Raw genomic sequence first — 26,691 nt, 5'->3', positions numbered from 1 at the left:
CTCTCTTCTCCCTGTGCCACCTAAACCTGTCCTGGGCATTCCCCCACATCTTCAGGAGCAGATTTAGGGGGGAAGGATGGGGGAGAGCGGACCTTGTTTTCCATATGCAACAAGTAGTTGAATCCTGCCCATAGTTTGAGTCTGCATGTTTATTATTTTTCATTCGGAAATAGCAGCTGGGGGTGGGCGTTGATCAGAATTGGGATCATAGAGGGGATAGAAGGTTTTTAAAGCCATTTTAACCCACAAACCACGGTCCTGACAAAGATCCTCTCCACTTGCTGTTTCTTTCTTTCCATTAACTGCTCCCAACAGTAGAGGAGCTTCGTGAGCAAATTCTGAGACGATTGCTGATGACCCAAATGGGTTGGGTAATGTCTCTCTTCATGTGATGGTGGCAGGAGAAAATCATCTATACCCCACGCTTCAGTCTGAAAAGCTCTCAGGGTGGCTTGCATATCAATAAAAACAACACAGCCTCGGCCCTCTGTTTAAAAAGACACAGCACATAAGGAAAAAGGAACGAGGAAGGAAGAGAAAAACATGCGTACTCCGGCACCAAATTCTTAATGTTGCAAGGTTCTTATAATGACTAGCTTGGATGGAAAGAGACTGTTTACAGTACAAAAGCCGACCTTGGTGACCCCTGAAAAATGCTCTTCCTGGAAGTGACTATAATGCTAGAAGTTGTTGACCTTATAGGGTGGGGTCTTCACTTGGCCTAGCTGGAATTGCTTCTTGTAAGTCGCATCATGACAGGGAGACTCATACTGGCCCAGCTGATGCCACCCTTCTCAGAGGAGATGGTCCTCTCTTTCTCCTCAGAGGACAGCTGGACCTGATAGTCTCTTCCCCATCTAGCCAGAAGGCCAGTGTAGGTTCTACAGGGAGAAGCAAGGGGCACACATTTTGCCACTAACCTGTGGCATATCATTGGGCCTTAGGCCCCCAGGTTTCTTGGGCATTTGTGCAATTGGCTGTTTTGTTAAAGTTTATGCAAATTGCTGGTTGTGTTCTTCTTGAATGTTTTGTAAGTTAATACATTTTGTTGTCAAAAAGGCAGAGAAAAATCCCAGAAAATGTGGTGTGTGAAGCTGATGATGTGAGTATATTTAAGTTTCTATGGCTTTTAATGCTTGTGTTTTCTGTTTTTATTGCTGTAAACCGCTTATCCCTTGTGGGATAAGAATGAGTGGACCGTGATATCTTCACTTTCCAAGAGCTTTGCATCCTCACATGCAGCATTCGCTTTATGACTGACTCCCCATCCCCATGTTACCCTCCCCATTTCTCCATCACACTGTATAGCCTCCTTAGTGACTGTGGCTAGGAAGTTATTTCTGGCACTGTGAAGTGAGTTCTGGCCGTCCCTTGTTAATCATTTTCTTCTAGCATATCAATGTGCAAAAGGCTTTATTTGCCCTCACTGTAACTCTGCGTGTGCATCTGTGTAAGTGTAAGGGGTTACAGTCGTACCTTGGAAGTTGGAGGGAATCCATTCTGGAAGTCTGTTCGACTTCCAAAACGTTCAGAAACCAAGGTGCAGTTTCTGATTGGCTGCAGGAAGCTCTGTAAGCCCCGTCAGACATTCGGCTTCCAAAAATAGTTTGCAAACCAGAAGTCACTTCTGGGTTTGTGGCGTTCGGGAGCCAAAACCTTTGAGAACTAACCTGTTCGAAAACCAAGGTACGACTGTATTCTTATTCCAGTTTTTCAGCTAGACCAAGGCTGACAGGGTTACTTGTGATGACACAATGATATGTGAGCATTCCCAGCATTCGAATCCAGCGCTTGGCCCACCAGATCACACGCCTGAGTTCTGTCAGTTGCACTTCAGCTCCAATAATAAAAGTTATTTCCCGCCTTAAACTACTTGTAGTTGCTTCACTGATGTCTTGCCAGAGATTAGAAATACAGTGTCTAAAATGTAGCTGCCTACCAAGCCTTGCTTTCAAGTGCATTAAAGGGAACCTGGCTTAAATCCACCAAAGCAGGGGGCTTGAGAGCTGAGCTGCAAATCCAGATGGCATTCCAGTATTAATTAAGCCCATTAACAAGAAATAACATTTGAAAGGCATGGAGCTAAGATGGAGTTTTAAATTCAGGTTTTGCAGTAATTTTCTTGACTATTAGGGCTTTCCATCAGATACTCTTCATTATTTACACTTCATGCAAGTGTGCAGCCAATTTTCCTTTTATGGTAGCATATAAAATGCAGCAAAAGAGCACATGAACATATGTAGCTGTGTTATATTTGCTCAGGCCTTCTGTCCACCTAGCCCAGTGCTGTCTGTCTGGCTTGGCAGCATCTGTTACAGGATTTCAGATTGCAATCTTTCCCATCATTTCTTTCTTCCTTTTGTGTAAGTGATGATGCTGGGGATTGATCTTGGGGTCGTCTGCAGGCAAAGCACCTTATCCACCACTGAGTTATGGTGCTTCCATGCATTAGATTTACTCTGTCCCCTATACAAACTAGGCATGTACTTGGATCCATTCAAACACAGGCTTAATGGGCTGTTTTGGAGGAGGGTGTTCTCCTCTTATGTTTTTTAAAAATAATAATACTTTGCATACTTCTGCAGACCTAAGGCTTTCCCAAAGCATGTTGATACTTCATGCTTGTCTCTCATTTTGACTCCAACCACCCCTGTTGACACTCATCACCAGAATTTGCTTTTTATCTTATGGAAATCATCTGTGCAAATGCTTGATTTTGAAGATTGCATTTTAGAATATGTGCTTTTGACACTGACCAAACGGAAGGTTCTGGGTTTTGATTCACAGAGTTCAATTCATCTAGAGTCTAGATTCTAGACCAACTGCTGAAATAAAACATGATAGCCTCTAGGGCTGAGCGATGTCTGGTTTATCACTAACTAAACATCACAATATATCACAATGTACCAATATATCATGATGTCTGAAATAAGATGGAACTATGTAGAGGCAAACAGTAGGACAGGGTGATATCTGGTTTTCAACTTTGTGATATATCACCAACTAAACATCACAATATACTGATATATCACAACGTCTTTAATAGGGATGGAACTATGTAGAGGGGAGCGGGGTAATGTCCTGGCAACTGCTACTACATTTTTACTTACCTTTAACATATTGTTACAACTGTTATTTTATAGTAGAGTGCAACAGAGATGGCAAAAATCATGAGAGAAGCGATGACTGGCTTTACAGTTTTCCCATACAGTAGAACCTCGTGTTACGTACTGTCCTCCTTGTGAACGCTTTGGGTTACGAGCTCCGCTAACCCGGAAGTAGATGCCCCTTGTTGTGAACTTTGCTCTGGGATGTGAGCAGAAGTCGCAGGTGGCAGCAGCGGGAGGTGCCATTAGCGAAAGCGTGCCTTATGTCACAGCTTAAGAATGGACCTCCGGAACAAATTAAGTTAATAACCGGAGGTACCACTGTATTGCATTTTTTTTACGTAGCGCACACACACACAAACTGTAATTCGCGATATACCACCATCTCAAATATTGTGAAACTGTTACCGCGATGTGGACCAATTTTGGATGATGTATTGATACATCTCCCAGCCCTAATAAGGTAAAGGTAAAGGTACCCCTGCCCGTAAGGGCCAGTCTTGACAGACTCTGGGGTTGTGCGCCCATCTCACTTAAGAGGCCAGGGGCCAGCGCTGTCCGGAGACACTTCCGGGTCACGTGGCCAGCGTGACAAAGCTGCATCTGGCGAGCCAGAGCCGCACACGGAAACGCCGTTTACCTTCCCGCTAGTAAGCGGTCCCTATTTATCTACTTGCACCCGGAGGTGCTTTCGAACTGCTAGGTTGGCAGGCGCTGGGACCGAGCAGCGGGAGCGCACCCCGCCGCAGGGATTCGAACCGCCGACCTTTCGATCAGCAAGTCCTAGGCACTGAGGCTTTAACCCACAGCGCCACCTGCGTCCCCCCCAGCCCTAATAGCTTCCACCAAATACATACCTAGCAAATCCTTGACTAAGGAAGGAGATTTTTCAGTTAGAGTCAGAAACTAGCATCACTGGGACACATCCAGCACTTTGTTAGTTTGGACTCCTAATGGCATTTGCGTCTGAATCAGCAGAATGTAGATGAGGGCTGGTTTGGTATAGTGGTTAGTATTTTGGACCTAGGTTCAAATCCTCATTTAGCCATAACACTCATTGAGTGACTTTCAGCAAGTCACCCTTTCAGCCCTACCTACATCCCAGATTGTTGAGAAGATAAAATAGAGGAGAAACTATACACACCATCCTGAGCTCCATGGGTGGGGGGAAGGTGTGATATAAATGTAATAAACAGATGCATAGGAGCTATAGCAATGGGACATGGCAAGCTGACCCTTTGGCTTGGCTTGCTCACCCACTCCTCTCCCTTGATGTGACCCTCCAACAAAGCTCGTTGCTATGTTCTGCATGCTACTAGAAAAGCATTATGAACCCATTGCTTCCATATTGTTTCCAGTTCTATCTTCTCTCTTTCTGGCACTTTCCTCTATAACCCTCCAGTATCTCACTACTACTTCAGTTGAAAGGTTCATGGAGTCTAGTACCTGAACCCTAACAAATACCATCACTAATCCTGATACTAACTCACCTCTGGCATTGTAATGGCAATTGATTTATTGCAGAAATCAGACTGGGTATATTCCAGTGGGATTTGTCAAGCATTTGTAGAACTGCAATTGCTGCATGATTTCAAATGGAATTTAATTTGAAAACAACACCACTGGACCAAAATTACTTCAGATTTGGGGAGGCTTGAAAGCTGTTGAAAGACTGTGGTAAATAAAAAGTCTGTTTGTTTAGAGATTCTTGCCTTGAAATTTGCTAGAGGGGCAAGTGATCTCTTTTTTCACCCCCTTTGAGTCTTGTAAATCTTGGCTTGAGAACTATCACTTCAGTTCCAAGGCCTAAAAAAGGTTTTAGGTTTTTATTGCAAGTAAAGCACAGTATTTCATTTCACCGTTTTGAGTTCCTTCACCCTTATAAAGCCTTGGAATCTTTTTCATATGGATGATTTTGGCTACTGGCATTGGAGGTATGAGAGCGTGGTTATTGCATGGCAACTGCTTGCTTTACTAATTGGTTTGAAATGTGAAATTGGTTTTATCAGTTTAAAAGAGCAGATGTTTGGCTTTCCTTTCCACTTTTTCTAGTTCATAACATTTACTTTGCAGTTCTACTTCTTGGTTTGCTAGTAACAGCCAACATATGTAGTTAATATTGCCACCTACCTGAGCCTTGAAGCAGATGGTGTGACTGCACTCATTATTTTCTGTAACCAAAATGTATCGTGTCAATCAAGCTTGGGATGGAAGAGGATGTTGGCAGTCTATCAAGTTGACTCGACATATGCAGATAGGTCGGGAGATGTGTAGATGCAGAGTCTTCTACTGGTGGGTCAGGACACACTGCTGATCCACTACTGATTTACTGTTTGGGTAAAAGATTGAAGTCTACTGATCTATCTAGCCCATTCCATATGAGAGAGCATCATTGTTCGTGGCAAGGATGGAAAAGAGCTGGTTTCATACTGATAGTAAACTGGAGGTCACAGAAACATGTGTGTGTTTTCATGTGGTATTTACAGTGCAATCTCATGCATGTTTACTCAGACATAACTTAGACATGACTCAGCACTTTAACTGGTATTGTGTGAATATGACTCAATGGAAGTTCTAAGAATACGATGCCCAAGTGACAGCATGATGACTCAACTGCGATTACCTTGTTCAACATGCCAGCCAGCTAACCCATAGCATAATAATCTAGAGTCAAACTTACACTGCACAATTCAAAAATGTAGTTGGACTGGTCACATCTCTGTTAAAACAAGGACTGCCGTATCAGGACTGGAACTACAGCAGTATAGGGAAAGTGAGTTTAACACTTCCCTCCTGTGCCATTTTCAGCAATTAAAGTTACTCCCCTGTGCACGGCTTCTGTTGGTTGAGATGCTATATAATATAAGCAGTAGGACAAATACTTCCCCAAACTGCAGGTTTAATTCCATTTAATATAAGTCACAGAAGTGCCATGAGAGCAATGCCTCTTACTTGAGGGGGTGCTCTTGTTTCTTGTTGTCATCCCCACAACTAGAAGAAATGTATTTTCAGGCTTTCCTCTCCAATTGGCTTTCAAAAAAATTACTTAGGATTAAACTGATAGATTCCACAACACAAATTCAAAAGTTTGGATGAAACCCCCTGTCCTTTCTGAGTGCTGAGAAAGCATACTTTGGATATGGGTATAGATATTGGGCTATCTATTCATCTCTCTTGTTGCTATCCAGATTTCTGCTAGATGGACCAACTGCATACAGCTGTGTGTGTGGCAGCCCAAGTGCTCTGTTCACTGCACTCCCACCCCTCCAGACTGTGCCATTGAGGAACCATATATTAAAGGCAGGATATGGCTATGTGGTTTTTGCAGTTTGGAAGGTCTAAACATCCCACTTTGTGGTGAACCTTTAAGCATACATTTTCTTTTCGTTTAAACTTATATGATGTATACGTTTTAATTGTTACCACCCTTGTTTTCTGTTAGGAAACCGTCTTTGTAAAATGCAACCGTCCCGGTCATGCTTTGATAAACAAGACGTTCCAGTATGAAAGGTGGGTGGTCTTGAGAACCATTGTGGCTTTGACTAAAATATATATGATTTTTAATATGAGTTGATAATGGGACTCTTACTGTTCTGAAGATATCTTGCATTTGCTACTTCCTCATGAATCTTACAACTATGAAACAAAATGAAATGCTGAATTCTCTCTGAAGGAAGAAATGTTTTATTCTTCTATATTTGTTGCCACTAGGGTTAATCTGGTGCTCAGATGAAGATTCCCTTCACATACATGCTGTTTCTCCATGATGTTTCCCCATGGAGCTATTACTATTGCAGTCACATAGGGGACAGTGATAATATAAGTGGATTTAGGGAACAGTGTGGCTTAAAATACCAATACAGTGGTACCTTGGGTCAAGTACTTAATTCGTTCCGGAGGCCCGTTCTTAACCTGAAGCACCACTTTAGCTAATGGGGCCTCCTGCTGCCGGAGCACAATTTCTGTTCTCATCCTGAAGCAAAGTTCTTAACCCGAGGTACTATTTCTGGGTTAGCGGAGTCTGTAACCTGAAGCGTATGTAACCTGAAGCGTATGTAACCCGAGGTACCACTGTAGATCGATGCATGGGGATAACAACCAAAGACACACATATTTTGGTATCTGCCCTCAGTTAATGGGTTAGAAATAGTTGTCCTATTCAGCTTATTTAGTGCTTTTTACCAGTGCTGTTTACCAGTAAATAAATGTCTTCACACATTCTAAGTATTTCATTTTCTGATAACAATTGAAAAATATTACTATGCCAAGATCCAGCTGCCTTATATTCCTGTCATGGGTAGTGCCTCCCTGATCAGTTTGTATGGATGAAGGACCCAGTTCTTTATATTTTAGTACAGGAGACTGTGTTACCAGTTCAAAATATTGTTACACGACGTTTCCGTGTGCTCTGGCACTCGTCATCATGTCCCATTGCTCCAAAAGTGGTTTAGTCATGCTGGCCACATGGCCTGGAAAGCTGTCTGTGGACAAACAGTCCACAGGCTCCCTTGGTCTGACAGTGAGATGAGCACCGCAACCCCATAGTTGCCTTTGACTGGACTAAACCATCCAGGAGCCTTTTACCCTTTTACCTTTACAGAACATGCCATATGTGCAGCAGTGTGTGTTTAGTTCCTTCCCCACCACCCGCCCAAAAAGATGAAGGTTAGAATAGTAAATCCTTTCAAAGAATGTAGCTCTTGGAAGTGTGTTTTTCAGTGTCCCCACGCAGCTTATTCTTATAAGCAGAAGAGCATATGGTTCTTATGAACTTCAAATGTCTATTTTTTTAGCAGCTTTTTAGTGGAACTAATAAATGTCAAAATGCTTGGTTCTATTTCAGCAGGAAAAAAAGATACAGCTTTTCAGTATTTTATGTTTTTTCAGATACTTTTATTAGTGGATAGTAAATAAAACAATAATGAAACAAACTAAAAACGGCTTTCAATGTTCAGGATCAAATTAACATTAAAGAGCATGTGGCTGGAAGAGGGAGGTAGACCAATGTCATTTTGCACGAGCAAGTCGCTTGAGATTGCTTTGCGTTCATTAGCTGGAGCAGGAAAGCAGATCTGAATTGTTCATTGACACAAAATGAAGCTAGTGTGCCTAATTACATCCCATTTAAACATCCATCAGACAGAACCTTAATGAAGCAAGTTCCATATCACCATGCAAGCATAACCCCTTAGAAAATGTACTGGTATTTAAGAAAGTAAAGTTTTATCCTGTGAATACTCTCAATAGTTTTGGGGAAACTTGCCCCCATTAAATATTGCACCAACCCTAAAACACATACTGCTGCTGTGTCCTATTACTGAGAGTTTTAAGTGGCAATCACTCATTTGAACCCATGGCATTCCTAGCAGAGATCAGCTCTTGAAGACTATGTTGTCTTATTACCTTGGGCAGCTACCTAATAATGGCATGGTGTTAAATTACCATTTTGTCTTTAGGGATGGGTGGCTGTCAGTTTAGGTTTCTCTCAAGTTTCTCATTTTTGCAGTATTAAGTTCAGTTCTCCACATCTGTTGGTAAGGGTTTTTTGGTTTTTTTAATCCTCATGAATTTTCATCGGCATTTTAGTACACATTTCTCCTAATATGCACATTTTTGTAAGCACCTTTTCCTGATATATGCATTTTTGCCAAGCAGTTTTCCCTAATAAAATGCATTTTTGGTTTTAGCTTTGTTAGTAAACGCATTTCATGTACACTTTACCCTTTGTACACATTTCTTGGCAGCAAAAGTCCATTGCAAAATTCAGAGGAGTGCCAATTTATAAAGTTGGCTGTGTTTCGGTTTGCTTATTGTTCAGGAAGCTGTGGCATTAGATAGGTTCACATTGAAATGCAAACTGAATTAAATTTCTCCCCCATTCCTATTTGTCCCACCTCACCATGAGCTCTGCAGCAAGCCTCTGACGTTGTGTTGGCCCATAATCTGAATCCACATCGGTCTATTTCCAGTGTGGTGTGGCGACCGTATGATATGAAGCAGCCATACGATATTCCACTTATTTCACCACCATGGAAGGCGAGCCGGGTGTTGATGAATACTGACTGATCCATATACATCATCTAGATTCTTGCAAAAGTACCAACTTGGTCATAACTATTGTACCTAACTGTAGGCCTCCCCGCCCCCAGCCACAGAATTCCTTCCAAAATCTCGGCAAAGCCACCACAGCACAGATGTTAAAAATGAATCTAGAATCCAAGTAACATGCTTCTGTGTGCAGACATTAAAATAAAAACAGTGGGGAGGGGGGATTGAATGAAAACATATCACAGCCTAGTCTGTGTCTCTAGAAATAGCTAGGATTTGACAAGGTCCTCCTTGGCAATGTCCAGAACACTTTAGACTCCTTGCATCTGGCTACTGGAATAGAATTGTGGCTCAACTCTGTTTAATTTCCTGATATCTAAACCAGCTTAAGAGTAGGCGTGAGTAATTCCCTTCCATAGATCTTAGTGCTCCTGAAGAAATGGTTTCACAATATTGGAGATTTCAGTGAATAATGCTGCTCTGTTCTTTGTTCTTCTTTCTTCACTGCAAACATTCCCAGACCATTTTGCCACAATGACTGATTTGTATTTTACATCTACAGAGTTTACAGTGCTTCTGATTCTCAAGTGACAGTGTTTGCAGATGTAGCCCCTTTGCTAACATCTCTGTTGGATGGGTGAGTTGAAAAGGGAAGGGAAGAGCTTCTAACAGGGTATCAACAGTCTCAAAGATAGTCTGTTTCTTATAGAGAGAGAAAGAATACAAAGGCGTAAACCCTACCAAGGAGTTAATGCACCTGCCACAACAGTAGGGAGTCCTTCTTTTCTCCTAGACTTTGATATGGTACATTAAAACTATGATGAATTAAAGACCATCAGAAGAAACAGCAAATCTGGTGTCTTGCTATAGGGATCCATAAGTTGCCTCTTTTGGGTCCATTTAGAAAACAACAGCACTGTGCCCTAGAAGGGAGGGGAGGAGGTGTTAAATGTTCTTTCCAAAATTCCTACTACCAAGTTTTCTGCTAACTCCAGTGCAGTTATGCACGCAGATTAGGGAAGCGTCTTCCGCCTTAAGCCAGTTTCTGTTTAAAATAGGTTCCCTGAAACATGGCTTTTTTTCTTTGCTTCTCCCCCCTTCAGCCATTCAGGAAATGTTCTGTTATTGGAAACAAAAGTACTTCATGGCTTTTCAGGACACACAATTTAAACAAAAGCAGATTGTTTGTCTGGGAAAGATGAAGGCCCTGTACCAGCCATGTTTTTGATCAATCTCCCATCTGTAAAATGTGGAACAGGCGCAGTGTTTTGACTTTGAGCTTGCTGCCTCTTCTGACTGTTTGTGGTATCAGCCATGAGTGATCTGTAACATCACCTTATGAGAAAGCTGGTGAACATTTCTGCACTAAAGGTGTAAGCGGGGGTGGGGGGAATTGTGTGGTTGATGCTGGATGATTTAAATTTTGACAGTCACCTGGAACTAACCTGTTTGAAGTATAGTGGAATTGGATGTAGTGGTTCTCTCCACATCTTAGATTAAATTCTGGATCCCTCTCTCTCAATAGGCAGTCATGATTCACAAACTGGTCCAAATAAACAACGGCACATAAAAGGAGCTTACTATTTTTTTCTTCTTCAAGGCGTGCCTAGCCTTACTTTCAGAAAAGAGCTTGAATATGTGGTTTCTGCTTCCTGAGTTCACAATGCTGGATCTGCAATACCTTGTAGATTCTTATCCCTTTCCCAGGACCAGATCCACACATTTTCTTTCCTCTGTACGATATACAAGCATCCTCCTCATCTCTCATTTTAAGGGGCTATCTGGAACACCGCCAGGAGATATCGTAAAAAGGCAAAACTATCTAAATTAAATGTTCAGCTGAGTTTTGCAATCTGGGTCAAAACAATGGGAAAAGGTGGAATCTTATATTGGGGCAGGGATGGCCTGTTAAATCTTGTGAACTGTACAATACAATTCTAGCTGTGCCATAAATGTTTTGCTCACAATGTCTGTTTCATTTGAAATGGTAAAAAACTGGTTTCAAAAGTTTATGAGGGATTGAGCAATGTAATGTTATGCCTCTCTCTCTCTCTCTCTCTCTCTCTCTCTCTCTCTCTCTCTCTCTCTCTCTTTCGCGCGCGCGCACACACACACACACACACTCTAGCTATTTGAAAATCCTGGCTGCAAGGCATATCTAACTTCAAATGTACTACTACTAGGCTTCCATTTAAAGAGCAGAGAACGCTCCTGAGATTGCAGAGAGCTCTTGAAAAGTATCCCTTCCCAGCAACACTGATCACCTTAAACTGGCCTATATCACGAGCTGAAAGCGTCCTTCCAGATGATCCTGCAGAGTTCTGTGGCTGCTAAATTGTATTCCACAACTTGCCTCCATCAAAAGTAAACCAAGGACTCTTGTTACAAAAGGAAACAGCCCTGTTCTGGAGCAATTGTCTGTCCTCGCTTCTGCCCTCCCTTGCTTCCCCCACCCCGCTCCCATTTTCCTGTTTTCTCCATAGAAGGGAAGGAAAAAAATGGATTTTGCCCATCCATTCCAAGTGGATTTCTTCTCCCCACTGTGGAATTTCCAGGAGGGGTGGAGGGAGAGAGAGAGAGCGTATATTGCAGTGTTTTGGAATTAGCAAGTCCTGTGAACGTTTGTGTGAAGTTATTAGAAAGCTGGGAAATGAATTTTCTTCTCAACAGTTTCCAGCTTCGATCAATAGTAGCTGTTGGCTTTGAGAATCATGCTTTTCGTCTTTGCAGGTACAATGTGTGCATTATGGCTTACGGACAGACTGGAAGCGGGAAAACGCACACAATGTTGGGTCCACAGTCTGAGAGTAATTTCACTTTCTCCATGGAAGACGAGCAAGACTTAGGAATTATTCCTAGAGCTAGTGAAGAAGTATTCAGGTATGGATGACAGCAGATGACAGTGTTATATTTATTTATTTATTGTTTAGTCCATTTAGTATCTTCCTCTCAATTCAGAGTTTCTCAATGTGCAGTACAGCAGTTGCAGCCAGGAAGACGAGAAGCAGAAAAAAGCTAAATGCAGTCTTAATAGGTTCATCTCTCACACAGAGTGTTCCACAACTTCAGGACCATTATGGAGGATTCCTGCTCTCCTGTGGTCACCAACCCAGTGACTGGTGGATCTCAGTACTCTGAGTAATCCATGGAATAGAAAGACAAAAAGGGTGGGACTTCATTTCCTGTGGCTTTTAATTTTAAATAATTATGAAAGCCCATTTAGAAAATGCCAGAGTAGACATTTAAGCCAATCATCAATATGCACAGATAAATCAGTTGATGGCAAATTCTTTCTATTTTCAGTATACAAAATTAATTACAATTCTTATTTCAGAGTATTTCTGCACAAGCCCATCTCTGTTGCAATGTCTGATATTTCCCCTCCTTCCTCATTGTTCTTTGTGGTTCTCAGTCAGGGCTTTGTGCATTTACTGTACATATGTTCTTCCTTCTCTTACAATTATGAGGCTGTTCTTTGAATTTTGGGGGCAGGCTTATTTAAAAAATAAAAAAGCCAGATGTGCACACAGGAAGCCGCGTGCCCCTTCAGATATAGCCAGGAGCATGCAGGATTACTGGCAGTTAAAATGGAAATGAGTTTATGTCACTGAGGCCTGGTGAATCACGGCATTTGTGCATAAATAGGCTGAAATGTATGTTGAAAAGATAATGAGTTGCATCCAGAGATCCACCAACAGAATAAATTTTGGTAGTTGTGCTGTGCTGTAAACTATTGCACAAGAGCTAGTAGAAGACTTTGCACAACACAGACTTAGCTCAAGCATACGACTTCAGCTCTTGTGTAAGAGATTGCACAATACCTGGTTGCTAACAGACCCCGTATAAAACTTTACACTAGTATACACCTTGAGAAAACCCCTTCTGCTCAAGCCAGTGTGGTGTAGTGGTTAATCTGGGGAACCGTGTTCGCGTCTCCGCTCCTCCACATGCAGCTGCTGGGTGACCTTGGGCCAGTCACACTTCTTTGAAGTCTCTCAGTCTCACTCACCTCACAGAGTGTTTGTTGTGGGGGAGGAAGGGAAAGGAGAATGTTAGCCGCTTTGAGACTCCTTTGGGTAGTGATAAAGTGGGATATCAAATCCAAACTCCTCTTCTATTTCACTTACAAAGGGGCATGTTTGGATCTAACCCAATATGTTCTGATCAAAGTGAAGGTAACTGGTATCAAAAATCAGATTAACTGGACAGATTACAGCAAATTACATGGGCTACTGGTACTATAAAATACCATGCCAAAAATTGGTTAGTGTAAATATAACCTCATTTATCCTCACAGGGTCCCTAAGAATGGTTTATTCTTGGTAATAAGTTCATCGTGAATATTCCCTTCTGGTTGTCCCATATGTGAAATGGGGAGGGGGCAGGAATTGAAAGAACTCTAAGCCACCATGCAGTCTGTTGTATGGGCAAACAAGTAAAGTCTGTGGCACAGAAAGGTTTCGTTACATATCTAGGGGTTGTTTGAATTTTTAAATGGTGTTTAGAGACACGGGGCTGTGTCCAAATAAGTTTGAATTGGAGTAGACTCTTTGAAATTAATGGACCTAAGTGAGCCATGTCCATTAAGTGGATCTACTCTGAGTATGAATAACATGGGATACAGCCCATAATATGCTATGTTTTCAATCCCTTGCACCTGTGCAGTAAGGTCTGCCTCTTTTACATCCATGTGCACCTAGGATGGATTTCTCATACACAGGACAGTGCAACTTTGCTTGTCATCTGTTGCTTCACTGCCTGCAGTAGCCTGATGACCCACCAATGCCATTTGGAAATGGCTGAGAACAGGGGCGGAGGAAAGGGGTGTGGTGGGTGTGGTCTGCCCCGGGTGTCACCACTGAGGGGTGACAGAATGCTGGCTGGCACTCACCGTGGGGCCTGCAGTGTGCCCGAGCCACACATCTCTCCTAAGAGAGATGTGGTGGCTTGGGTGTGCGCAGGCTCTGCACTGCCCAAACGGTCTGCCCGCTGCCCTCCCCCAGCTATAGGGTGGCTGAGTGGAAGGAGGCAGGCAGACTCCGGAGGCCCTGTGGTGCCCTATGGGCAGCTTGCCCCGCCCCTGGCACCCAAACAGCTTCTTCCACCGCTGGCTGGGAATGTAAACATTAAAGATCTTGCAGTCATTGTTGGCATTGCTAATTTCATCAACAAATCTCTTTTCCTTTTCAAGTTGTACTTTTTGCACAGATTTTGCAACTGTGGAGCCTGTGCAACTGAAGCGTATTGTCAACAGAGTTGTCCCAGTATATCACAGCCGCAGCATAATGGGCTGGGTTTCTCATGCATGCTCATGGTTAGGAAGTTTGGGGTATTTAGATAAGCGCTTAAGTCAGGCTTTTAATAGTCCCCTAGATCACAAGCCTAGTTTATTCAGGGTTTTGTTTCAGTCGCTAAAGCTCTCCCCACTCCTTTTTCAGACTCCTTTCAGAAAAGCCACTAGGAAGCCATTGGGTTGAGGTTTCTGTCGTGGAAGTATATAATAATGAAGTTTTTGATCTTCTGGCCAAAGACAGCTATGGAAGAATGAGTGGTGTCAAAAGGGACATAATCACAAATAAGGAAGGAAAAAGCGATATCCCACTTCTTACCCATGAGTGAGTACTCTTGTGCATCTGTGACCAAGAAGTCATGCAGCCTGTGTCGGTGACAAAAAATGCTAATCTGTATAACATTGTTAAGATCAACTTTCTTTTCATACTCATTTGTTACTCGTTAGCATCACTGCAATATGACTTTTTCTGCCCACCCCCTTTTTATTTGTGTGTGTGTGTTAAGACGTATTTTCTGAATGTTCCCCACCTGGGGATCTCTTGCCAGCTAATGTTTTTCAGGATTTGGAGTGTCTCAATCTTATTAGGCGGGGAGGGGAGGGGGACATATTGTAACTTTGCCTATACTTGGAAATTCATTATAGTTGAAAGCAGGAAAGGGTTTCAGGGTTTTGTTTTGTTTTTTGCTTTGAAAACAGTTTCAGATGGTAAAATTCCACAGAAAACCATAACTGTTTTTATTCCCAGTGGAAATGTGATTTCCCCCCTCTCTTCTTAAACTCCTGTAGTCACAATACACAACATAAGCATTTCTTATGCTTTTTTTGGGGGGGGGGAAGAGGCCTAGAAGACAGACACAACAGACCTTTTATTTCCTTCATAAACTATAATATACTACACCCACAAAAGAGATAATTTAAGACAGTATTTTTGTCTGTGGGTTTCACTAACATAAGCAAACCACTCAAGCTTTGTTTATGTGGTTCTGTATTATTGCCAAAAATCCTTGATTAAAAATACACCAAATGTGCTGGAGGGTTGAGCAGACATAATTCCCTCCGTTTGGTTTTGTATTCTGCATAAATTGATCACCCCACAGAAAATTGGGGACCACTGAGAATTTTTTTTTAATGGCTCTTTCTGCAATCAGGGATCTGAACGTTTCTGAAGTCTAATATTCTGGTTCAGTGGATTTTCTTCATAATGTTTATACCTAAGGACAAAAAGTTTAGGATTCAGTGTAATAAAAACCAATTTTAAAACAATAAATTCATGATTTATTTGGAAGGAGAAAGAGGAAATCAAACTTTGTAGATTTGGAAGGGACCCCAAGGTAACAGCTGAGCAGACCAAGTTATCACAATATTGAGAAAGCATAGCTGTTGTCATCAACTAATACCATAATTTCTAGTGCCTGGTCACATGTTACATTTTTCCTTCTTGGTTTGCTCTGCCAAGAGATAACTCTTACATTGATTTCTTATTGGCTGAAAGGGTCTGACTTGGTTTGAATGATCATATTTTGGCTTATTAAACTGAGATCTGCTCAACCCTTTGGTTATGCATGGAGCCCCTTCACTCAAGCCATGTTTAAACCAAGAACCCTTTAATCAACCAAAGCATGGCTACCTACTTTGGAAAAAGGCAGGCTATTATACCAACTTCAAGCTGTGACTTAATATTTTAGTTTGTTCTGAAGCTGGGAACCATCATTTCCTAATTAAGATGAAACAGGAAACTGGTTAATTAGAGACTTTCTGATCTAATCTGCTTCCTGGCAAAGGGAATAGTTCAAAAGCTCCTCTTGCATATCTCAGCTAAATAAGCTAAGATATGGTCATCCAAACATGGTCAGTGGCTAAGCACTGACTACAGAATTCACTAAAAGAATCTATACGGTGACTGTAGCCTATATTTTGTGTATTATGAGGAAAGATGGCAGTTGCCATTTGATAAAACTAATTTACCAAAGTAATAGATTCCCAAAGTCTTATTTATCATCTTTCTCACCAAATTGACCTACCCCAGTTCCACACAGCCATAGGTCAATTAACTAAAGTACTCAACTTCTGTGATCCTCCTACAATTCATTGCCCATGTTTTCTGTCCAATAAATTTATGGCTTGTATTTGAAATCTTGAGGCCTGTAGTATCACTCTTGAGTCATCCTTGTCCTGCGATTTAGCGAGGGAGAAATCTGCTGCAAGCTGGAATATGTGTCATGTGGTAGAAAACTGGCAAGCATAAGATCCCCTTTTTCTTTCCATTGTTTGGGAGGCTTTGCTTTTATTGCAGTTTTTTTATTATGCAGTTTTTAGAAATTTCGGGGAAGAGAAAGCTCCTTTTATAGAAACGTTTATGTGTCCAAGACACACACACACACTCTCTCTCTCTCTCTATATATATACACCATCCTGCTAGATGTATAAAAAATGTGTCTTAAATTCAATGCATATAGGGAAAACATTAATAAACACATAATATTAAGTATTTATACAAAAAAGCTAGAAAATGAAAGACAAATCAAAACAAAATAAGGGAACCATGGTGATTGGCCACCCTTATTCTAAAGAGTCGAAAGTAAGTTATGGGGGTTTTGAGTAGTGTTTCATCTATAGCCAAGGAAGAATGGTTGTGCTTTTCCTTCGGAGACATTGCATGCTGGGAGTTTGTTCTTGAAACCTTCCGCCACATAGGCTACCATATTGGTTACATTCTCCTAACCTGATTATAGAAATAGCATGTTGATATCCGGTGGGAACCAAAGGTGCTGTTTGGGTTTTTTTGAGTATGCAAAGCAAGTGGTTGCTTTTCTTTGCGTTTAGCCTTTGAGTACGTTCCCTCTGAGCGAACATTTGCCACCATGGTGAAAGGGAGCTGCCTTTGAAATAACAGCCAGTTCTTTCTTTTATAGATTGAGCAATCTGTGATACCAATCAATGGGTATTGAGTCCCATTTGACTCCCATGTGAACCCAGAATGTAACTCCTCAGAAACTAAACTTGCAGCCGTCTCCCACCCCATGTGGCAGATGCTTTTCATGCTGTCTTCAAGCTGCTGACTTTGCATGCAGGCAACTGTATACAGCACCCTTAAACTGAAGTGTCTGAGAGTTGAGGGGGGAGGTACCTCCTCCTCCAGAAATGAAAATAGGACACTGACTTCCTCAGAGGAGGGTCTTCCTCCCATCTTCCTTCCCTTGAAATTCTGTTAAAAACATAGAATTCCTCTTTCTAAATGTTGATGTGCTGTCAGTTTCTCAATGACATTTCTTCTTTCTTGGGTATTATTAGGTATTCGGATGATATTTGGGACATATGAATAGCTAAGTCTCACTACATAGGAACAAAAATAAAAGAATTCCTTCCAGTAGCACCTTAGAGACCAACTAAGTTTGTTATTCGTATGAGCTTTCATGTGTATGCACACTTCTCCAGATACCATGCACATGAAAACTCATACCAATAACAAACTTAGTTGGTCTCTAAGGTGCTACTGGAAGGAATTCTTTTATTTTGTTTCGACTATGGCAGACCAACACAACTACCTACCTGTAACTAGTACTTAGGAAAAATTAGTTTAGAAAACAAATCTAACTAGGGCAAAGTCAGAAAAAGTGATGAGAAAAATCTGACCAGTTTTATTTGGGTTGGCATCCATGACAGAAGAGTGATGCTCTCTCCAGACTGAGATGCTAGTTTGTAGCTGGCAACACATCATACAATATTATCTTTTTTTTACAGCCGACAGTCTCCATATAATTAGGTTGTTTCACAATTCCTGTTAAACCCTGCATTTCAGTTGGAGGTGCTGTGCATAACTCAAAGCAGGGAGGAAACAAGATGAACCATGCAGTGCAATTGTTTTTCCATGTTTAGCGACGTCTGTTTCACCTTTAATCTCTCTCTGTGCCAGGTTCCCAGGACGAACAGAAATCCTGAGATTTCTTTTGAATGCATACATTCATTCATCTTAGATTCAGAAATGGTTTTTTTGTGTGGCATGTTCTTCCTTTTGAGCTTCTCAGATCTGGATTTCCTCATCCTGTTCTTGGTTAAATTAAATGAATACTCTTGAAGGAATGTCCTCAGAATTTGCGTTGCAAAAGATGGTTCCACTGTTATTAATCTAAATCACAGTTGTACAAAACTATAGTGTCTTGATGGACAGTGAAAGTATTCAAGATTGACACCTAAAACTGTCAAAATGTTATTCATAGTTACCCAGATGTTGTTTATCATTGACCATGATTGTTACAATTTAAATCAAAGCATCAGGGTATAAAATTGACCCCTGTATCTTAATAACTTAGTTGTTTTATAAATGCACCATATAAAACATGCAGTTTTAGTACAGATGCTTTCGGTGGTGGTGGGGAAATGGAAACAATATTTAGGACAATATGAGATCCCTGGGGAAGTGAGCAGATCTGTACTCATGCTTAAATTGCAGCATTTTTTTAAATCCTGCAAAAATGTTTATTTTGTAAGGCCTGTTGAAGATGCTGTGGAGTTTTTGGAACTAGTTAATAAGGGCTTACAACTGAGAGTCAAACACCCGACACTTGTCCACGCTCATTCCTCTCGTTCTCATCTTGTGATAACCTTGACAGTAACCACAAAGGCTGACTCAGAGGATAACTTGGGTAAGTTGCCTGTTTCTAGAATACCTCTAGGATTGTCATGGAAGCCACTACCGATACAAAGTATTTGCTTTGCTTTTACTTCCTATCTAGCCTTTCAATCAGATCAGAAATGTAATTGGCTAGTCTGCTTTAATGCTGACATTGAATTCCAAGCTGAAACTCGCTGCAACCATTTCCTATTATTTAAATTCAAGCTGGAGAAAAACCTGAGAGCCACTGGCTAGGAGAAATTCTGGGACTAACATGTGGGTGCTCCTTCCTAGATATACACTACATTGTATAGTGTACATCTCATGACTCCTGCTTTTCCAGTTTTAAGTTAGGTTTATTAAATTTATACCCCTCCTCTTCTAGTCAAAGGCCTAGACAGCTCATTTCTATAGAATTCCATCACAAAAAATGGAACTATAATAAAATAATATTATAAACTGTTATAATTAGTGGATCCACCCTTAGTCCTAACCCAGAAACTGAACTGAACAGATTCCCCACCCCTCCTGCATGTCTTACTTTGCTTCTGCAGGGTCAGAAATAAACTTTTCTCATTATTTTTCTTTCCTTCCCCCAGCAACTCCCTGGGCAGGTGACCGTTCAAGTCCAAAGATGGGTAGAAAACATTTCCTCACTTCTCCTTGCTCAGTGAAAGATGACAAGCCCTCCCTTCCTTCTAGAGCTTCTTCTCCGACGCTGTTTTTCAATGACTCTACAGAAAAACTTAAGCGAATGAGAACGAAACTGCAGCTGGTGGATTTGGCTGGCAGTGAATGTGCTGGTAAAGTAGCCTTTGGGACAAAACATGTTCACACTTGTGAAGGTGGAAACCTACCTTGGGATCGGTTTGCATTGAGTAAATTTAGCTAGTGCATGTAGAATCTGTGGACAACATGTTCCGCTCCAAGGACCACATCTGAAATGGATCTGGTTAAACTGTTAATGGCAGGCCCGTGTGCCTGTTGTGTGTGGGCTGGTTACTTGAGATCCATAAAGAGTTTGGCCTGCAAAGAACAGCTCCAGAGCTCCCAAGTGGGGCTCCTAAACTTGCTAAATTACCGTTGTGTTTTGATGCATTCCATATCACACCAGAGTCATCCATTTGCCTTTTAACTCCCCCTCTTCCATTTTTCCTAGAATCCATTGATGCCCTCTTTCCTGAGCTTTAAAAGCTGTTCTGGGTAGAGGCCCTAGTACCAAATATTCCCCACCCTTCCTAAATTGAGTATTTAGTTAGTAATTTACCAAATACCAGTGACATGTTGCATGAAAATTTGTAGCAGCTTCCGTCTCTAGAGGAAGTGTTTTGTATTCAAACCATAAAGGGGGAAATACTCCATTTTTAGGATGGATTCTCCCCTCTCCAAGGACTTCAAGGCGTCTTTGAAGCTTTGCCCCCAACACCAATAAGCTAATTGGCAGTGAAATCACATATTCAGAAGAAGCTGCCCTTAGCATTGTTCAACTGACAGGTGTCAGTCACCTGATATCATTATGGCATCAGGTGATGGGTGCAACCACACACCTGTCAGATTTGATCCTCGGGGCAGCTAAGTATCTGGCCCACAGTCAGATTCAGTTCCCAACCCCTGCAATACAATGAGCTTTCTTGGGTAGTTTTGGAGCAAAGTGGCATTTACTTTGTCCATTAGCAATAATGCACGCCATATACTCTTTGGATAGAGATTCTGCAGGCACCCTCACTTTTGACTTTCAGGCATCTTTCAAAAACGTTGTAGTGCCAAAAGGCCTTAGCAGTTGTTGTTGTTTAAAAAAGAGTAGCCATTAATTTTAATTTTTGATCGGTATTGCATTGAACTGTTGTTTTGCCTAAATTTAAGGCCCGGCTCCTGACTGTCACTGATCTTGGAGCATAAGCAAAGGGGGCACTCAGTGACATAACTGTTAAGAGGGGCCTGAATTCCCCAGTTCCTCTCCTACCTTGATGCACAGTCACAGTTCGGCACAAAGTTTGTTCAGGCTACTTAATAGGTATTACCTTTCTGGTGCTAAACCACCTAGGAATGCCTGCAATTTAAAGCTCACAAATGATTTAAATACATCAAATATTTGTCCAGATCAACATAATTCAGTGTGGCTTCTTCAGCCTCCTTATGAAAAACAATACCAGGAGGGATGTTGATGCATCCTGTAAGCAATTTCCTGTTTTCTTTGGCTCCCTCCTCCCTCCCCCCATGCTTTCTTCCTCTTCAAACGCAGTCCTTTCAGAAACCTGATTATTTATTTCCTAAAGGACAAGCTTCCTTACCAAGAAAAGCCTCTCAGTCAAATGCAACATTCCAGAAATAATGTTTTGAAAACTGAACCTATGTTATGAAAGAGCTCTTGGCGTTGCTGCCAAGAGTTCTTTTCACTGGTCACATTAAAAAACAACAACTATTAAAAGATACACATATGATTTGTTGTGGGTGTTAAAGCTTTCTTCTACTCCCCCCCCTTTTTAGCCAATATACAGTTGAGCAATCCTGAGATGTTTCCACTGCTTCTTGAGGGCAGCCATTTGCTGGTCTGTTCTTGTGAAAGACCAGATCTCCAGGTGGCACCACTCGGCATCATTAATGAACAGCAGTGATTATCGCCAATTTGTTTCCACTAATATTTTACATAATAAATAGGTTAACACTGCAATCCTAAGCATGTTTATTCAAAATTAAATCCATCTGTGTTCAATGGGACTCACTCCCAAGTAAATGGGTTTAGAATTTTAGCCTATACTCTGCTCAATTTCTGGAAGACATTTTTTTGCTTGGATCAGCTTTCCCATTTAGACAACAGTGGTACCTCAGGTTAAGTACTTAATTCGTTCTGGAGGTCCGTTCTTAACCTGAAACTGTTCTTAACCTGAAGCACCACTTTAGCTAATGGGGCCTCCTGCTGCTGCCGCGCCACCGGAGCACGATTTCTGTTCTCATCCTGAAGCAAAGTTCTTAACCCAAGGTACTATTTCAGGGTTAGCGGAGTCTGTAACCTGAAGAGTCTGTAACCTGAAGTGTCTGTAACCCGAGGTATCACTGTATTTAATTTTAATGTGTCATCATCGTCAACTTGTGAGACTGGTATATATGTCTTATCAGAGTCAACATTGGTTTATTATTTATTTAAGATGTATACATGATGCTTTTCAGGTGAACGTCACAAGGCGACGTATAAAAAAGCATTTAAAAATATTAATTAAAACTTCATAATAAAACAGCCAAAAAAATGCAATGACTACAAAAGCTTTTTTAAAAAAGAAGAAGGGGAAGTTTATTAATTTGTAGTATATTTTTTGAAAGCTAGATCTCCTTCACTAGGGGAGGGAAAGACCTCGGCAGAAACACTATAAGCTAGATCAGGCTTCCTCAAACTCGTCCCTCCAGATGTTTTTTGGCCTACAACTCCCATGATCCCTAGCTAGCAGGACCAGTGGTTGGGATGATGGGAATTGTAGTTTCAAAACATCTAGAGGGCAGAGTTTGAGGAAGTCTGAGCTAGATGGTGAGCGGCTCTCCAAGTTTGTCTGTCTTTTCTTTCCATATCTGTAATTCTTCCCCTCAGGAAAAATGGTCCTCAGGTTGTGGGAGGGAGAGGTCAATTCAGCTGAAACAGGTTTTGTTTTATTTTATTTTAAGTGGGTTTGTCCCATGTTGTCCCATGCCAACTTTCACCCCTTGTGAATGTATTAAAATAAAATGAAGTTGACCTGGTAGAATCACTTCAAAAAGTAATGAGAACCTCTGTATGAGAAGTGTACTGTATATCCAGGTGTCTGGAAGCATGGAGTTGTGCTTGTTCTCACTGCTCTGTTTTCTTTTCCTGTGCACTAGGCATGTCTGGTGTGACCGGGTCAGTCCTGAGAGAGACATCCTTCATTAACCGCAGCTTGTCTGCTTTGGCCGATGTGCTTGGAGCCATATCAGAACAGCGCTCTCATGTGCCATATCGAAACAGCAAACTTACCCATTTACTTCAGGATTCCATAGGTGAGGAAAGCTGGCTTTAATAACTCCTGCGCTCAACCTTCCTTCCATTCAGTTTGAAATTCATCTGTGTGAGATATTTCTCACTTTGATCTTAAATTCAAGAAACCCAGATGGTGATAAAACAGGATGCTGAGTCAGAAGTCTTCTGGCTTTGGGGTGTGCTTTCCCCCCTGCTTAAGCATGACTCTTCAAACTTTGGCAGCTATGCAGCAAGCATTCATTCAACAGGTAAAGATTTGTCCACCATTGCATTGCATTGGTGAGAAAAGCTGCACCTGTTGAAGGTTTACCTGTTTGGTAGCTACTAAAGACATGGAAGCCTCTCCACACATGCCAAAAATTAGCATAGGCATATTCTATTTGGCTGTTTCTTTATCTTGTGCACAAGCCCTTAATTAGGCCAAAGAACTTGATTTTTGCATTCAGAAACATTAAACAATATAGTATGAACTGAGAAAAGGACTGAAGTAACTATACTCAGGTTGAAACAAGCCCAAAACAGTGCTTGTGTGAACTGAGATGTTCATGTGTAACCACCTTTCATTACTAGGCATACATGTTTTTTCTATCCTGCTCCTGGAAAATGTTAAAATATGAATAAATTTATAATTTCATGAGGTGAGAACACAATGAAAAGCGTCCTCTCAAATTTAAAATGTGATTATCAGGAAACCTGGGTTCACTCAAACTTTTGAAAGAGTGTCGCCTTTGGCATGTTCCTTAAATCCAGCAAAGTTCTTTATTTAACTTTATACTTAAGCTGCTATTTCCCCTCCCCACACCATTTGTGGGACCAGCCTTATTAAAAGACACAACCCAGCAATTTCCACTAGGTCTATGGCTTCCATTACGAGGCCCCTTTAATCTTTGCACTCTGATTCGGAGGTGTACAATTTTCTCACTGTCTTACTATCTCTTCTGCCAACACTCCCCTGCAGATGCAGACACCTAGAAATACAGTCATATAGATATGAAAGAGCTGCCTTTGTTTCTGCATACGCCAATATTGTTCTGCCCCTGGAATCTTCTTCCTCGAATGCAGTCGTTTTCTGTGCATGCCATTGTGGCTGGCCTGCTAGCCATTTCAGTCATCTTCCAGCTAGAAACACATAAAAATAAAAGGGTAGGTGCACTTCTTACATTGAGATTCACATAGATAATCATGCCAGAGTTAGATTATGGCCTTGCACAGCAGCTTACTTAAAATTAGTGTTTATTTAGCCCTTCCAACCCTACCCTAAATAAATGCTTTGCCTTGTGAAATGGACAAGACCCACTTTGCAATTTATTGGGGGGAAAATCTGTGAATATGTATGTCTTGTTTGTTCTTCTTAGGGGGCGATGCGAAGTTGCTGGTGGTGCTGTGTGTCTCCCCCAGCCAAAAGTATATCACAGAGTCACTGCAAACCCTGGGGTTCGGATCTCGCGCACGGCAAGTTCAGAGAGGGCACGCAAAGAAAAGAAACCAACCAGCGCTGAGCAAGTCCAAATAAGAAACACGACTCCTGTGGATTGAAGCATTATTAATGAGTTCCTCAGACTGAAATGTATCTTGTTGTCATAAAGCTGAAAACTGCCAGTTAAAATAAGCACTCCATATTGGCAAGCCCTAAAATTGCTTGGCAGTGTGTCTTTGTTCCAAGAATAATTGCATGAGTTAACAAACAGCTACCACTAAGGGTAGCTGAGCATGTCTATCATTCCTTTTTGGGAGAGCAGTGGGATGATAATGTTTTACAAGGCAAATCATTTTGGAATAGCAAAACAAGGGCAGAACCCACCACAGCTGAAACCTCTGTTACTTAGTGCTGCTAGCTAACAGAGCAGAGCGACAAGAGAATGCCAGACACATTGCGGTGCACAGTGGGTGGCATCTACCATGAAGAATTCAATCAGGCTAGCTGCTACAACCCCTAGATCTCTTTCCTGCTCAGTCACTTCCCGTTTGGACCCCAAATGTATATATGTGAAGTTGGGATTTTTTGTCCCTGTGTACAACACTTGACAATTGCTTATGCTGAATCACACCTGCCATTCTAATTACAATTCACCCAGGTTGGAGATAGCCTTTTGGAGCTCCTCACAATCTCTTTTTGTTTTAAACACCCCAAACAGATTGATATTATCAGCAAACTTGGTTACTTCACTGCTCACTGCCAACGCAAGTAAGGAAATCTGTTGTGTAATTTCCCTTAGCAGTGAGCACAGGGGAGTAAACATTTGCTTGGATATTTTTATTAAGGAGAAAACACTTAATTAAAATTCAGCTTCAGAAGAGAGAATATTCCTGCTCAGAGCTTTACAACATATCAGAGTCTCAAGTGATTTTTTAAAAATATTTTGGTCACAAAATAAATTGGCTGTAATTTCCTCATGTCTAATTTCCTTAATCTGATTTAAGGATACTGTGACATCTTGGATAATAAGGACATTGTTGCTAAATTGCCACAAGGCTAGTCCAGGGATGAGGAAACTCGGGCCCCTCCAGACCTCGCTGTATGACCTCTGGGAGGTTTCCCAGGTCATGTTTTTTGTTTGCTTGCTTGCTTAAATTTCTATCCTGCCCTTCTTCCAAGAATCACAGGGTAGTTTACAATATAAAAACACAAAAATACATAACATAGTAGTCAGCAAAAACAATAACAACCACACCACCTTTTAGTGTGTAACATGTCCTTGAACTCTTGCTTATCTGTAAGAAAGATGGGAGTCTGCATGGAAACCTCTGGCTGCTTTCGTGTAGCTGTAATGTAACCTACTGTGCAAAGGTAAAAGTTACATCCATTGTTATGACCACTTTTGCATCTGGCTCTTCCCGCCGCTGTTATGTGGTTCTCTACCCCTGGGACGCGGGTGGCGCTATGGGTAAAACCTCAGTGCCTAGGACTTGCCGATCGTATGGTCGGCGGTTCGAATCCCCGCGGCGGGGTGAGCTCCCGTCGTTCGGTCCCAGCTCCTGCCCACCTAGCAGTTCGAAAGCACGTCCAAGTGCAAGTAGATAAATAGGTACTGCTTTATAGCGGGAAGGTAAACGGCATTTCCGTGTGCTGCGCTGGTGCTGGCTCGCCAGCTGCAGCTTCGTCATGCTGGCCACGTGACCCGGAAGTGTCTTCGGAGGGCGCCGGCTCATGGCCTCTAGAGCGAGATGAGTACGCAACCCTAGAGTCGGACACGACTGGCCCGTACGGGCAGGGGTACCTTTACCTTTTTACCCCTGGATTAGTTCATATCACATGCCATTTCTCTCCATATGGAGTCACATGGACAAAAATAAATGATGTTGGCCATATATGACCATCTGAATCACAGGTTGCATTTGGTGACATGACAGTCAATGAACCAAAGACTGTACCAGTAACCAGAATGTATGAAATTAATCTTTCAGTAATCAGAATCGTCATGACAACTCCATGAGGTTGGTTAGATGAAGGGTGGGGATTGGCTGGCCTAAGGCAAGTACCACAGCTATATGTGATTTCATTCTCCTTGATCCAAATCTGCCATTCAGCTCACACGGTGCTCAAAGCAGAACATCACCTGATACCATTTTAACATTTCTGTAGCAACTTTCAGCAAGAGAACCACCAAATCCTTCTGTATGTTGGGTTGCACATTTGTGGCAAGGA

The 26,691-nt window shown here is 41.7% G+C and overlaps 1 protein-coding gene across 2 annotated transcripts in view; it reads left to right on the top strand.

Moving 5' to 3' along the window:
- KIF25 (kinesin family member 25) overlaps positions 1-24,680 on the top strand; it is a 38,599-nt gene extending 13,919 nt beyond the window's left edge. For both annotated transcript variants that reach the window (XM_081906873.1, XM_081906872.1), the window contains 9 exons: positions 1,060-1,102; positions 6,550-6,617; positions 9,718-9,792; positions 11,886-12,035; positions 14,594-14,770; positions 18,937-19,091; positions 19,660-19,863; positions 22,910-23,065; positions 24,401-24,680. In XM_081906873.1, coding sequence (XP_081762999.1) covers positions 1,060-1,102; positions 6,550-6,617; positions 9,718-9,792; positions 11,886-12,035; positions 14,594-14,770; positions 18,937-19,091; positions 19,660-19,863; positions 22,910-23,065; positions 24,401-24,558 — 1,186 coding nt within the window. In that variant the 3' untranslated portion in view covers positions 24,559-24,680. The remainder of the gene's footprint in view (positions 1-1,059; positions 1,103-6,549; positions 6,618-9,717; positions 9,793-11,885; positions 12,036-14,593; positions 14,771-18,936; positions 19,092-19,659; positions 19,864-22,909; positions 23,066-24,400) is intronic.
- The last annotated feature ends 2,011 nt before the right edge of the window (positions 24,681-26,691 follow it).

This window comes from Podarcis melisellensis, assembly GCF_964234715.1.
Source record: "Podarcis melisellensis genome assembly, chromosome: 3".
Lineage (NCBI taxonomy): Eukaryota > Metazoa > Chordata > Lepidosauria > Squamata > Lacertidae > Podarcis > Podarcis melisellensis.
The sequence above is the reverse complement of the archived record's forward strand: the minus strand, read 5'-3'. Positions and strand labels throughout refer to the sequence as shown.